Source organism: Etheostoma spectabile, chromosome 15 (assembly GCF_008692095.1).
Source record: "Etheostoma spectabile isolate EspeVRDwgs_2016 chromosome 15, UIUC_Espe_1.0, whole genome shotgun sequence".
NCBI lineage: Eukaryota > Metazoa > Chordata > Actinopteri > Perciformes > Percidae > Etheostoma > Etheostoma spectabile.
This window is the reverse complement of record NC_045747.1, coordinates 1,915,397-1,929,994: the sequence shown is the minus strand read 5'-3', so window position 1 is coordinate 1,929,994 and position 14,598 is coordinate 1,915,397. Positions and strand designations below refer to the sequence as shown.

Genomic DNA, 14,598 nt, shown 5'->3' with positions numbered 1-14,598 from the left:
GGGGAAAAAAAATGATGGGAATAAGACGCCAGTGGGAGATGATATGACGAAAGAGATCTCTTCTTAAGTAAGAGATGTAAAAGGAAGGAATTTACACGCTAGTAAAAGACAGATAAGCAAAGTGAGGAATGCACGGTGGAAAGAGTTGCCTAATCTTAATCGGGGATCACCACATCGTGTTGTACCTATGGCATGTTTTCCTCTTTCTGTCATCACAGCAAAAGCAAATACAGGCATGTTCCTTGGAGCACTGTAGAGCAGCTAAAGCCCATTTTAATGCATCTTATTTCATAATGTGCAACAGTGTTGAGTTACAGTAGTAACTATTCCCACTGCAGATTTCTCCAGATCTTTCCTCCCATCACTAATGATTAGGGATCGACCGCTACTGGTTTTTGAAGACTAATACCTAGTAGTAGTAGTAGTAGTAGTAATTAATTAAACTTATAATGGATATTTGGAACCGATATGTATTTACAGTGAAAATGAATAATAAAGATTTTACTCCAAAAAAAAACCTGTTTAAATGCTTTAAGCAAATATGAAATAAATTGGAAACTTTTTTTTTTTTTTTTTTGGGGGGCATTTTAGGCCTTTATTTCTATAGGACAACTTCAACTTGAAAGAGGGGAATGACATGCAGCAAAGGGCAGCAGATTGGAGTCAAACCTGTGGCAGCTGCACCGAGGAATAAGCCGTATACCGTATATATGGGCCCCCGCTCCACCAGGCGAGCTATCCAGGCACCCAAAAAATGCGAAACTTTCAGCTTAATAACCAGTAACAGATAGTGTTGTCGCCGAGACATTAAGTCAGAGTCAGTGGTGAGTGAAACCGGAGCAGAGGGACAGACACAAAGCTGTTGCCGAGCCAAAAGTAGAAACACTTTTTAATTCATTAACTGTATAGGTTATCAGGCAAATAAAACGCTGATACAGATCATCTGCAAACCGGCCTATTAATCGGCCAGGCACGATAATTGGTCTATCCCTGCTAAGGATGTACTGCTCCATTTCCTAATCTTTCTTTCCGTTGACTTCAAATGTTTGTGCCCTCATCCTTTCCAGACAAACTGGTTGTTTCCTGTCATTTTTTCACTTCCCATATACTGTATGTCTTTCTATGTAGCCATTGCCTTTTTTTTATTATGACATATCAGGTATACCGCAGTGCAACTGAGCAGCTTGGTGTGACATAAACATTGAAATACTATCAACAATGACTGCTTTGTTGAATGTTTGCAATGCGTACAGTATCCTCAAGATGAAGATGATTTAGGGATCTAAATGTTTTCGTGTTCTAAAATATGGTTTAAAAAAATGAGATACATAAAGTTTTAAATACAAGCGTTTACCAATACCAGTTTTGATTGTTTCTCCACGATAGAAACTGGTTTATGTTAGTAAGTGGGCAGCATTGTATCTGTTTTCATGTTCAATGATAGAACAAACCTGTGGTGGGGTGGTAGCTGCTTTTTACTTTACTTTACTGAACTTATATTCAGTTTGCCTCACCCTTTGATGTAGCTTGAAATATTCTTTCTTGTCTTTGTTACTTTCTTTCTGATCCTATTCTGCCTTTTTTTTCTCTGTAAAATCTTTTCTCTTTGCTTGTGATGAGGAGAAATAACCTTGACTAACACAGGCAGCAGAGTTCCTTTCTCCCTTTTTTTTGTTGTATTTGTAACATTTCTGTCAAACATTCAGATGAAGATCAGTGACCGTGACGCTGTGTGCTCTTTGCCTCACAGCCTGACCTCCTGAACTTCAAAAAGGGATGGATGTCCAAACTGGACGATAGCGGAGAGGTAAGGTACACGATAGGACTCCGCTCAGAAGTCGTGTCTTCCCCTCTCTCCCTCTGTCGTCACTACCCTCTTTGTCCCTCGTTCTTAATCAGAAAGGCTGTGCGTAAGGCGATAGCGGCAGATTATCCTCGTTATCGCAGTAATATCTTAGCACCCTGAGGCACAGCAGGTGTCTCCTCTCTGTGAATGATATGCTTGAGTCAATAAGCTTCTCTCTTCACACATCACATACTGTAGGCGGGGTCCAAAATTCGCACCATCTGCCAGCTGGTATAATATGCAAGTAGCTGGTAGATTTGCTTCACTCACCAGCCAAAATAATCCCTTGAGGGGCATGTAACGTTTGTACATTCACTAGTCTTTTGGCTGGTGGATGAAAAAGTAAATTTTGGACCCTGCTGTAGGCCTGCTGTTTAATAATATAAGGCCTTGCTGTTTTCATTGCTTACTCAGACCAGACTTACTCTGAAAATCCATTACTTGGTGTTACCAGGTCAGATATGGTGATTGTATTGTTTTGATGATTGTCAGGGCTGGATATCGCCAATAATTTCTCGAATGCTTTTGATTCTGATTCTCAAGGTCGCAAATCGATATCTTTTAGATCAGTAAATCAGAAATTTCAGTTAATAATTTAGCTTAGCTATAAAAGAGATTGTCAGAGAACCTCTGCTGTAAATTGCACAAGCAAGAAGCAACCCTCTGTTTTTTGTTCACATTAAGAATTGACCCCCAAAAAAATTGTTAAAAGAACTTTTTACTTTTACATCCATCGTGAGAATGTCTAAAAAGATTGATTTCTGAATTTTAAAACAAAGATTGATATTGGAACCTAAGAGTTGCTGGTCTCAGATTGATTGTTATATCTGCTGTGTTTCTTTAGTGGAAGAAGCATTGGTTTGTTTTGACTGATGCTGGACTGAAGTACTACAGAGACTCGAGTGCAGAGGAGGTATATCTTTTATTTGATATATATATGAAAGTTTGTAATAATCCTAATAATGATACTCATTCCCACATGAGTACTGCAAGCATAAGCAAAGACATGTATAAAGACAAATAACGTGTCACCCGTTTTTGTGTTCCTGTGTTTTCTGTGTAGAAAGATGACTTGGACGGAGAGATTGACCTAAAATCCTGTGTGAAGGTGTGTGAGTTTGACGTGGAGAAGAACTATGGGTTTCAGGTACAGGTGAGTATCCCCGTTACGGGTCAATCTCTCGTAGACTGTGTACGCGACTCATTTTCTTCTTCATGTTCATCCCTTGTCCTCCTCTTCAGCATCAACCGCAATTTCTGCTGCATTTTCTTGTTAATCCGTTGCCAACCATCTCATTCCAGTTCTGTCACATTTTTGTGTCTCCTTAACTTCTTATCTCTTTTGTTCTCCAGACGCAGGAGGCTGCGCACACACTGTCGGCCATGACAGCTGGGATCAGGCGGAATTGGATCGAGGTTTTAAAGAAGTGTATCCGGCCCAGCAGCTCTCCAGACCTCACACAGTAAGTGCCAGTCGAACCGTATGTAAAACTGAATAACTGAATGTAAAAGCTTAAATATATAAACAACTTTAGGAGTGTAGGTAATCAGGAGCAAAAGCATTTTTGCCTTTTGAATTGAAAGTTGGATATATTTCAGATTTTTCTCAGGCTAAAATTAAGAAGTATATATGTTTAGACTTAACTTAGAAGCCAGTCAGTTGTAACACTCGTGCTCTTACAGCACACACTGTTTGGTGTAATTATGGAGAGAGGAGTGTCCATAAATGTGAAACTGGACATCTCCCCCGTGAATAAAATGCTTAAATGCAGCAATTTAGAGGTGGGTGTACCTGCACGTGTGTTATATCCAAAGTAACTGACATTGTGTAACATCACTTTAGCTTGTGGAGCTTTTGACAGGGCAGTGGTGGCCTAAAGGTTAAAGAAGCAAGCTTGTGACCCGGAAGTTGCACTTGTCCCTCCCTCATTTCCACCACTGAGGTGCCCTTGAGCAAGGCCCTTAACCCCAACCGCTCCAGCGGAGCTGCTCAGTGGCCAGCAGATCGGACTGTGGTTGTACCGGGCAGCTTCCAGGGATGAATGTGGAACCGTGAATGTGACAGGTCGTCGTTGTCGACATACCTGGATAAATAAAAGGTTTAAAAAAAAAAAAAAAAGATCAGTTAACTGTCACTTGCAACTTCCCGCCCCAAAAAACAGACTCTAAAGAGGTTTTATTCTGTTTTTAAATTAATGTTGTTTTTTTGTTTTTTTACAGTGTATTATTCTAAGATTGGTTGCCTCCGTGTTCTTGTATTGCTCAGTCCAATAAGAGGCTCTAAAACTCGCATGCAACTTGTCCCCTGAAGAGTTTCTGCCACTTTATACTTTGTCTGTTTAGAATGAATCAAAGTTTGTATTAGTCACTTGGGGCACCAATATATGTTCTTCATGCTCATATCTTCATAGGTTTTCATAATGACTCACCACTCACTCATAAACCCATGGCTGCAACACAACAAACACCTGGCTGCTTACACAAACCAAAACTTATGCATATTAAATTGGGAAGCGATGATTGGATTTGGAAACAAAATCCTTCAAACGATTCCAACGAAGAAACAATTCTACTGGAATCGTAACTTTTGAAATGATTCCAAGTAGTGATCGGTTCTCGATGCCCAACCCTACTGTTGATTTGCTTATTTCTTCAACCTTGATGAACTTGTGATGATTTCCTTGTTTATTTGATTGAACTAGGATTCATGAGGTTCTCAAATAGAAGATGAAATAATGGCTTGGATTAATTTTGATAGCCTTTTGATTTAAATTTAATGGATTCCTCTATAATCTTCTCTAGATTACCTGATGGCAGCAGTGACAAGGAAAACTCCCACTCTCGCTTCCCGCTGTCTTCCCGTCGGCCATCATCGCGTCATGTCGACGTTCAGCCGGAAATTCCGACCCCGGCTTCTCCTGCTCATCGTAGATTTGACTACGTCGAGCTGTCTCCGGTTCCTGCCTTGTCCAGCCCTCTCCCAGCCAGTCAGAGAGAAGCAGCAGAGGGCCAGGGGAGGGAGCACAGCCAATGGCAGGAGGAGAGGAACACAAGCAGCCAATGGGAGGCTGTGTTGTCCAGGAAGGGCACTGGCGGGGGATCCAACCAAAGGCTACGCACGGAGGACGAAATAGAGAGAAAGTGGGCTGAGTTTGAACGCTTGCCTTTAAAGGAAATGAGCGCCTTACCACCAATGGGATTACGGCCTTCCGGCCAGTCAGCCAATGAGGCGCTGCAGAGGGAGGTAGTGCGTGGAGTTGATTTTCCAATTTGCAAATTAAATAAAATGCAAATTAACTCATCTGTCCAGATGAAGTAAACACATCCTGCTTCTGCATGTTAACACTTTAGTCACTATTTTACCGGCCTGCTCTTCAGCAGTGTTTTCCATCTGAAATATGCAAAGGAGAATTAAAAGTAGAAATTGATGTTGAGCCTGAGAAAAATAGAGAAATGGATATGGGAAATACTGCTGAAACTGTTCTGTCTCTGTGTGTTGTGAAGTGCAGCTTTGGTTTGAACCTGTTTCTACACATGATACGCACACAGCTGAACCACAAAGCTGGGCGAAGAGCTCCGTCGAACACTGATATCTCTCCATACTGTTCATTTACTTTGTAGATCTGTTCATTTCATGCTAAAGAGAAGCTTATGTGCATGTATTATTACAATATAATGAAGGCTTCATGCTTCCTTTGTGTTTAAGCTGCTTCTGTTGCCTGAATCTAATCAGGCTTTGAAAGGTCAGCCGTGGTTGCGGTCAAAGTTTAAATAATTTGAACTTTGAGCACCAACAACCACAAAACACTTAAGAGTTGAGCAAAACCCAAGGAGCGTGAGTCGGCCCCATTAGTCTGTCCATAGCTTGTGCACAGTGGTTCTGCCAGTGATCATGTGGAGATTAGGAGTTGGTTGGCCGTGGGATCCTCCAACAAATGTACTAATTTGGCTAAAAATTTAATTTTTAAGCCAGAGAGTATGAAGGAATCATACTGTTTGTTGTCGTACCTCACCTATGGCCATTCAAAAGTAACCTGTTTCTTTATTTCCCAATCCTTATTGCTGCTAGGGCTGGGCAGAGTTAAAAAAAATGTCAATACTGTGACTTTGATGCAACTTCGTAAAAAAAAATCTTTTTTTGATTAACAATTTTATAAAACAAATTACATTATGACACAAATCTTATTTAATTTAAATTGATTTATTATCATACTTTAAATACCCTACTACGTGAGCCCCATCTCCATGCGTAACGTAGAGTTTTTCCTTCCTGCCTCTACAACATGTAACGTTAGACAGCCAATCACAAACATTATTAGATCTTGGTAGATTTTTGGCTTATTGGCTCATTGACACTGATGTGATCTACTGCTTGGTTATTAAAATTGGGGTTTGAACGATGAGACCTTTTTTCAATACTTTAGAGGCAATTCGGTTGGGGCCTAAAAAGTATTGAATCCGCTACCCAGCCCTAATTGCTGCTAATGTATTTCACATTTCAACACCAGCGTATATATCATATTGTGTAAACGCGCTATTCACATGTTGAAGTGATAACCTTCTGTCCCCCACCTCCCAGTTGCTTCGTGGGCTTTACCTCTGTCTTTGTCTTCCCCTCAGGTGGCGTCACTGAGGCAGCAGCTGGAGCAACTACGAGGAGGAGGGGGGGGAGGGAGATGGGGAGGAGGTGTGAGGGGCGGCTGTGGCCCCGAGGCCCCCTGCGGCCGCAGCCTGGCAGCCATGGAACGGGCCCACCGACAGGCGCTGGACGAGCTGCAGAGGCAGCACGACCGGCAGACCAAGGAACTGGAGATGGAGAGGGACAGGCTGCTGCTGGAGGAGACCGAGGACACGGCACGAGGTCAGCACGCCACAAGGCAATAGACAGGAATACCAAGACCATAATCAGCGTGTAATTATTTACAACTGTAAAGACAGTTTTAAGGGTCATTTGATAAAGAAAATTTGTCTGAGCTGTGTTGGAGGTTAAAGGTTAAATATAGTTCACCGTTTCACTTCAAAAGGGAAGGAATAGGTTGTTAACATTGCCTTGGGTAATATTTCCTCTGAAATATGAGAACTATAAGATTGTTTTCAGCATCACTTCCATATAAGGGTGTTGAATGCCTGTGAATTATATAAATGTGACCACTTAAGGCTGTAATCAATTTTTTTTTTAAATTAAATTTCTGATATTTTCTTGCTTGGTCATGATTTCTTTTACCCCCACCCGAGGGACCCTGAGCTTCCCCAATCAGAAAGTTCCTTAATATACCGTTATTAACTACCACATTTCTGAAGGTGTGTCACGCTTGTGTGTTTCAGTAATGGAGGCTTTGAAGAAAAAACACAAAGACGAGCTGGAGAGAGAGGTGGAGCGAGTCAAAAGGCTAAGCAGTGGGGGGCTAGATTCACAGACTGTGCGAGCCCATCAGCAGTAAGTAACTTCAAATCCATTTTTGCCAATGTGGAAGAGATGGAAACTGGCCATTAATACAATCAACTAGTCTACGATCAGCTAGTACAGTCCTCTTACCTGTAGTGCTGTTCATCAGTCTAGATAGTTTTGGTGTGAGTTGCCTAGTGTTGGTGATTTTGGCCGTAGAGATGCCGGCCTTGTCTCCAGTATAGTGGAACTAGATGGCACTCGGCTTGTGGTGCTTAATGCACCAAAAAATTACATTTGAAAAACAAAGCAGCCCGTCCACCATGAGGATGCTTCTTTCCTTATTGGATACATTTTGTCTGCCAAAAGATGTAATGTAAAACTATAACAATGGTTTGTAATTTATGTAACCTATTTATGAAATGTAAGTCATTTTTCATCGTTAAATTAATGTAATTTATGAAATCATTGTGCTTTTAAATTTGTTTGTATCATTTTGGTTTTTGAGTCTGAGTCTGGAATAGAGAATTTTATACCATGTACCAGAACATTTTCAATAAATCTAAATCTCAATACATTTCTGCACAGTTGGTGATACAGTTGGTGTGTGTAGTTAGATAGAGAGAAAGTAGTTCCTACATGAAACTGCTCACAACCAGGTATGTGGATTATCTTGAGGACCGGGTCATTTAGTGCCATCTAGTATATCTGAAATCTCCAACACTGGGCAACTCACACTGAGACCATCTAGAATGGTACATAGCACAGACAAATAAATATGTATTTTTGATTTTGGATAACGTTTGTTATCATGACACAGATAAGATATTTAGATTTTTGTAAGTGACATCTAAAAAAAAAAAAAAACTAGTTTATATGCCTGCAGAAATACAATAATATGAAGTTTGCAAACTGCATTCTACCAGCACCTCTGTCTTTTGTAAGCCTTTACTTCATATTGCCTTGAAAATAAATGCTTGGTTGTCTCAGTCAGTGCAAGCCAACATTGGTAATTTATGTGAATAGCTCCCTTGTGCTTTTAAGTTGGAGTTAGCTGGCCACAAAAGTGTTTTCTGTGAAATAAAAGGTAGAATTTGCAGACTGCACAAAAATCCAGGGTTCCTTGTCAAAGCAAGGCCATTACCGCAGAGGCCACTGGGTCCTGTAAGGCACTTAAGGAATGTAGAAGAATTTGGTCATGGATTAGTTCTCTTTTGTGAGCTCCACAAGGCCTTTGACAGAGCGCTGTCTCAGTGGCTGCTACGGGAACGTGCATTTTAGGGCTTATCTGTGTGGCCTACTCTGCATTTTTCCACTCTTTGCATGCTCTTCCTTATTTTTGTGGTTATTGGCCATGAGCAGTGAAGATTTAAACCCACAGTCGGAAACATTTGCCTAATGGAAAGAAACTTTTACACAGCATGTTGCTGTTACTACATGTAATCAATATTATAGTTTAGATGTATTCAGGAAGAGCAGAATAAAGGAGCTTCCACTTTATAGGAAGATATCTTACAAGATGAGCTTTGGTTGTTTGTGCATGACGTATAAGAAAAGGTCGTCCCACCGCTGCAGTGCTGTGACTTGATCACTTTGTGTGTTAATACATATCGTTTCTTTGTAATTTATGCTGCTGTTCTAGTAAAAAGAAAGCAGGTAATGTGACGTACAGTACACTCTGTCATAATTTGAACCTGCAGCGTGGCAGCTGTTCTTACTCATTACTGCAGTTTAGTTCACTAAGGACACAGAATAAAACACAGCTATCCATATCTGCAGGGCAGAAACTCAGGCTTTGCAGAGAGAGCTGGCCGGACTGTCTGAGCGCTACTCTCAGAAGTGTCTGGAGCTAAACCGAGCTGAGCAGAACAACGCTGAGAGAGAGAGGGAGATCAGCCGCAAGGAGAGAGATATGGAGCAGCTGAGGAAAGAGAACCAGGTGAGTCATCAACAGATTGTTCACAAGTAACGGAGCAACCTTTAAGTCAAAACTATCTCCAAATGAAAGATGGCTCCTAAATCCTCGATGTTGCAGTGGCAGGTGTAATTCCGAATTATTGCATGACGTTGTTGTGGACTGTGTGACTATGAATGTTTTACTTCAGTGTGAAACTCCACTCTCTCATTGTCTATAATAAGGGACAGGTTGGTTGTGTGTACGTATCTGTTATTGTGCGCTATCCAAGCTCAAGTGTGGAGTCTGTAGCCTGGCTGTATAAGATCAGTCTGCAAGACATTGTCTGCAAATGTATGCCAACCAACGGGTGTCCTTCATAAAGACAAAGCATTTTCCTCTGCAGGACATAAAGGCCCGTTTGACGGAGGAGATGAGTCGTACACAATCCAACAACACGTATCAGGGCTCAGAGCACAACAAAGACAGGACGCCCTGTGAACTAGAGGTAACGGCTCCTGTACCGTGTAACTAAAACTGAGAGTGGGTGACGCAGGCGGGTCTGTGTCTGCCAGTTCTTTGCAACTTCCTGAACTGACAGCAACGCGCAGCAGATGTGCATTGTGCAAAAGTGTAAAAATATCACCCACTGCATTGAAAGTCTTAAATGCTGATATGTTTTTTTTTTAATTTCTCGCACAAGTAAACATTAACAGTACTTGTGAAACTGGAGGAGTTTTTTTTTTTAAATGCAGCTAGCTTTCTGACTGCCTCCAATTAAAATGAAAACCCTCCAAATGTTTTATTTTACAAAGTAAAATCTAGATAAAAGAAGTGTTTTGTTACTGGATTTTAATTATCTGTGTGTAGCCATGCACATTTAATGTTTTTATTTTTTGCCAATGTAAACTATAATGATGTATTTTCTGTTACTAAAACCGAAACTAAAACCACTGTCTGATGTAGGCAGTTTCCTTATTTTGTTTACCGTCTGTATAAAACTAACCTGCGTGAACAGATTATCTGGCGTAACAGAGACATGCATGGTGGAAAAGCATGACTTTTAAGTTTGGTTTTTTCACAATTGCTATTGTTCAATGCTTTCATAACTAAAGCAAAATTCCTCTTGATGTAATTATTTTGAGGTGTGGGTAAACGTCTCAGTGGCAAATTAAAGAGAACTGAGCAAGTTAAGAAACTCCAACCACCAACGCGCAATGAGCTAAAAGTCATAGATTATGTAATATTTTATCATTTGGAGGTTGCATCATGTCGACATGTAAAGCATGACTTGCACCGTTTGTGTCACAGTAAGTGTTTGCACAAATGTTCAGAAATACACTTTAAAAAACTGCACTATTCAAATAAGCTATATTTGCTTAAGGACTTAAGAGACACTTGTGACTTCTAGAGGAGCATCAGTCCCAGAAATAGGCCCCCTTGCTGTCTAAGAAATTGACCCTGACATGTCACCCAGCCTCTGAGAGACTTTATAAAGCAAACCTGTAGCAGTTCATTTTTTCTCTTCCTGGTTTCCAAACTAGTGCTGCAGTTTTGAGAATACAAACGGAATTTCATAATAGACACTAATTGGCCAAAAGCCCAAGTTATGTACGGTTAGAAATTACAGAGAACGCTCACTGTGTTTATCATAAATCAGACAGAACACAATTGTTTTTTTTGGTGGCTTCAAGTGTAATTATAATGATATAGGGTATTTATAAAAGTTTTGTTTGTGTTTTTTGTTCTTTTTGGCAGCAAACCACATTGTTTTGTTGTTTTTCTCCCAGGTTCTTCTCAGGGTAAAAGAAAACGAGATTGAGTACTTACACAAGGAGATCGGCTGTCTGAGGAACGAGCTGCAGTTTCTTAACACGGTACTCTGCCTGTCTGCATCTGTGTGTCGGTCTGTTTCAACCAGTACATGTGTTTGTTTTGTTTTTTTGTAAACCCTAAATTATTCAACAAATAGCGTGGAATGTTAATCCTCACATCCTTGAAGAAGGTTGTCAAGGATCTTAAAACCTGAAAGCTTTCAGGAAATGCAGCACTACAGATGTTTTAAAGATTTTTTTGGCTTAAAGGAAGGTCTCCCCTGGACCGTGGTACCCTATTTTTGGTCTCAGTGCATTTATTGTTCTAGTTTGGTGCAACACCTACAGTGCCACCGCTAGTTAGCTTAACATAGTGAATAGAATTCTATGTTGCTGGTTAGCATGTTGTGAGTAAGAGTGAGCCAACAAAAAACAACCTAATTACTTCTTGTGGCCTGCGTATTCACGAGTTCAAATAGCTATGCAGATTAAGACTAGACAATTTCCTAGGCAGATATTGACTTGCGAAAGTGCTTCAGCTGTGCTTCCACCCTATATAGTCCCAAATCAATGCATGCACTAAGACAAAAAATGCATTGGCCCACTTATCTACAGCTAAGGGAGACAGTGATAAGCCCTATTTCAACAAATGATGGCATGTTCTTTTAAGATGAAAACAGTAATAATAACGAACACAAAGTTGAGTCTAAAAAGCCACTGGGATATGTCTATATACATGGATTAGGTGGTAGGTCTGCACGATATGAGGAAAATAGGCACAATGCGATAACGTTGAAGGTCGCGATATTACTTGTATTACATTCTTAAAGGTCCCATGGCATGAAAATGTCACTTTATGAGGTTTTTAACATTAATGAGTTCCCCCAGCCTGCCTATGGTCCCCCAGTGACTAGTAATAACAACATCTGAGTTTTACGTCTTCTTTCTCTGGTTTGCCCGCCCAGAGAATTTGGCCCACCCATGAGAGAGAGAGAGACATCATGGCTTTCAAACGAGCAAAGTGGCAGTTGGTCAAGGCCACACCCCCAGCCTCCACCTTGCCCCAAGGCCCGCATGCAATGGCGATTTAATAAAAAAAAAAAAGATACATGCAGCCCCAGTGCAAGGATGCTCCGTCTGTCTTCTTTGTAATAATATTCAAATTCAAAAGGGCTTTATTGGCATGAAAGTTTCAATAACAATGTCGCCAAAGCAGCAAAGTACAACTTGTCCAAATATTCAGACCGAACAATATCCTGATAATACTGAACCTTCCATGCTTCTGTTATTTGGTGCTGCTCCTAAGGCAAATAGCATGTTATGATGTTCTAGTTTTAAAAACTAAAATATACCACGCTATATTAGAATTATAGAAAGTCTAGTTTTTGTTTCATAGTGAATGTGATGTCACACTAAGATGGTTCCAATAAAAAATAGCGCTGGCTGATGTAGTATTAGGTGAGGCAGTTTAAGGAACTTAAGCCTGTCTACTCCTCTCTGGCCTGCAGGAGAACCGGCTGGCCTGTGAACGATACACGCAGATACACGAGGAGCTGAGTGGCATGAAGGGCCGGAGCGAGCGAGAGATCCAGAGTCTAAAGGAGCACTTGAAGCTGGCTATGGCCGCTCTGCAGGAGGGGCAGAAGCTGGGTAACAGCCTGGACCACTGAGGGTCTGGTGCTGGTACTGATGCTTTGGCAGACACATTGACAGGTATGGACTGATTCACTGTCCCTTTTTAGAACTGTCAATCTTCTTCTTTTTATATTCTAATATTGAACGCTCAAATGCAGCCTGTTATTAATATGTTCTACACTACTCAGGCTTACGCATTGTCAACACCACTATAAGCATGTGGTTGTTGTTGTTACACGTTCTGACCACTAGAGGGACTTCCAACATCAGCCTTGCCTTGAAGGGGATCTACGCATTGTATTTCTGGTAGACCACTTGTTTTACAATCATTTTCCACCACGAGCACACAGCGAAAAACAACTCTGCAATGAAACATTATCTAACAAGTGTATTGGTTACTCAGTAGTTGGTACGTAGTTTTGCTTAGCCAGGCCATCAGCACGCTGCAGAGCGGAGGAGAGTCTGTCTACTCCACACAGCGTTATAGGATGGGAGCCAAAAGGTGCTCTGGTTTATTGGCATTTCTTTAAACCAGTCACAATCGTCATGGGCGGTGCTAAGCGCCGGACGGAGCCGCTGCAAAATAGTCGTAGGAGACAAAACTCTGATTGGACAGATGGTCTAGCTAGCTGTCTGGATTTACCCTGCAGAGATCTGAGGAGCAGTTAACCATAGTCCTCAGAAATCCAAATTAAAATTCCAACAAAAAAGAAAGTGGAACAATTGTAAATCAGCGAAAATACATTTCCTGCAGCACCGGAACAGTCCCGGAAGTAGAACATCAAGGATATAGACTACTCGGTACGTAACGTTAGCTCCGTGATCTTAAGACCTCACAGTGCCGTGTGTTTCTCACCCCGCTAACTTATTGTTCATCAGACATGACATGACAAAAGCTTTTTGTTTTTACATGCAGATAGGCCAAAGCGAGAAGAAGGAGATTAGCTAACATTAGGCAACATATTCATAAAAAACATCACATTTGAATAGTCATAGATTTTGTTACTATTCAAACTATATTTGACTTTTGGAATTCATCCCAACAGCCCTGAGACCTTATAGAGATTCTGAGAGGCAGCTATTCATTGAAATGTCTTGTTGGGTCTCATTCTTTCTGTATGTTTCTTGTTTTGCAGGTGTGTCTGCACCATGGTGACTGAATCAAAGAGGTATACAGAACAGCAGAGGAGATGATTGTTCAGTTCCGGCTGTGTTGGGACCATGACAGTGCCTTTAGTCTTCAGTCATTCTGCCAATGTGCAGCATAGAGTAGCTATTAGCCGGTTTCATTACACTGGGCCACACATGATATATAAAACTGCACTTTTTTATTAATATTTTTATTTTAGCTTTAGCTTGCTTTGAGTGTAAGCCGTGTATGAGTGCGCGTTTGGTCTGAAAACTGGAATATTTGTTAAGTGACATGGTTTTCTTTTTAATCATGTATTGTAGATAAAGATTTCATACTGTATCAGCTTTTCTTGTGCGATAATCTTCTCATTGTCTCTGTCTCTTGTCATTGTCATTGTGTCTTCTGCCTGAGACAACAGGTGTCAACACAGTTACATAAGAGCTACTGTCATCTCAGTTTTCTATGTTGTACAGCTTTTGAGTCATGTTTACTCTGTGAAAATGGGCAGACGTTTTTTTTTTTTTTTAAATGGGAACTTATCATTTGCTGTAATATTTTTTTTACCTGGAAAGAAGTGTGCTTGTTTAGTATTTGTCAATATAAAATTCTGAAAATCTATTTTGGGATTATTACAGGACATAACAGCAAAAGCTTCTCATTCCTGGCAGGCTGAATAGAAAGCTGATCTGTGATTGTGTAGAAGCAAAATCAGGCTCAACTTTCTCTGCGGATGTTTGTAAAAGCTGTTGAATGAATGTTGTCCCACGTCACAGATGTCTCTTTTCAAACCATGGCTGAGGAGCAGAAACTCTCTAGCTCCCAGTCTCCCCTGATCATTGTTGGCATTTATAACAAATGACAGGTGTTGCATCGATGAGCCAATTTTTTTTT

At 40.8% G+C, this 14,598-nt stretch overlaps 1 protein-coding gene across 2 annotated transcripts in view; it reads left to right on the top strand.

The window, feature by feature from the left end:
• The window catches only part of triobpb (TRIO and F-actin binding protein b), a gene marked incomplete at its 3' end in the record, with an annotated part of 21,491 nt that extends 6,899 nt beyond the window's left edge, over positions 1–14,592 (top strand). Inside the window, 12 exon segments of one of the 2 annotated variants that reach the window (XM_032536604.1) lie at positions 1,751–1,807; positions 2,691–2,759; positions 2,910–2,999; positions 3,200–3,309; positions 4,649–5,090; positions 6,467–6,707; positions 7,172–7,283; positions 9,012–9,171; positions 9,533–9,634; positions 10,917–11,003; positions 12,449–12,653; positions 13,712–14,592. In XM_032536604.1, coding sequence (XP_032392495.1) covers positions 1,751–1,807; positions 2,691–2,759; positions 2,910–2,999; positions 3,200–3,309; positions 4,649–5,090; positions 6,467–6,707; positions 7,172–7,283; positions 9,012–9,171; positions 9,533–9,634; positions 10,917–11,003; positions 12,449–12,610 — 1,632 coding nt within the window. 2 annotated transcript variants of the gene reach the window in all.
• Positions 14,593–14,598: the final 6 nt, after the last annotated feature.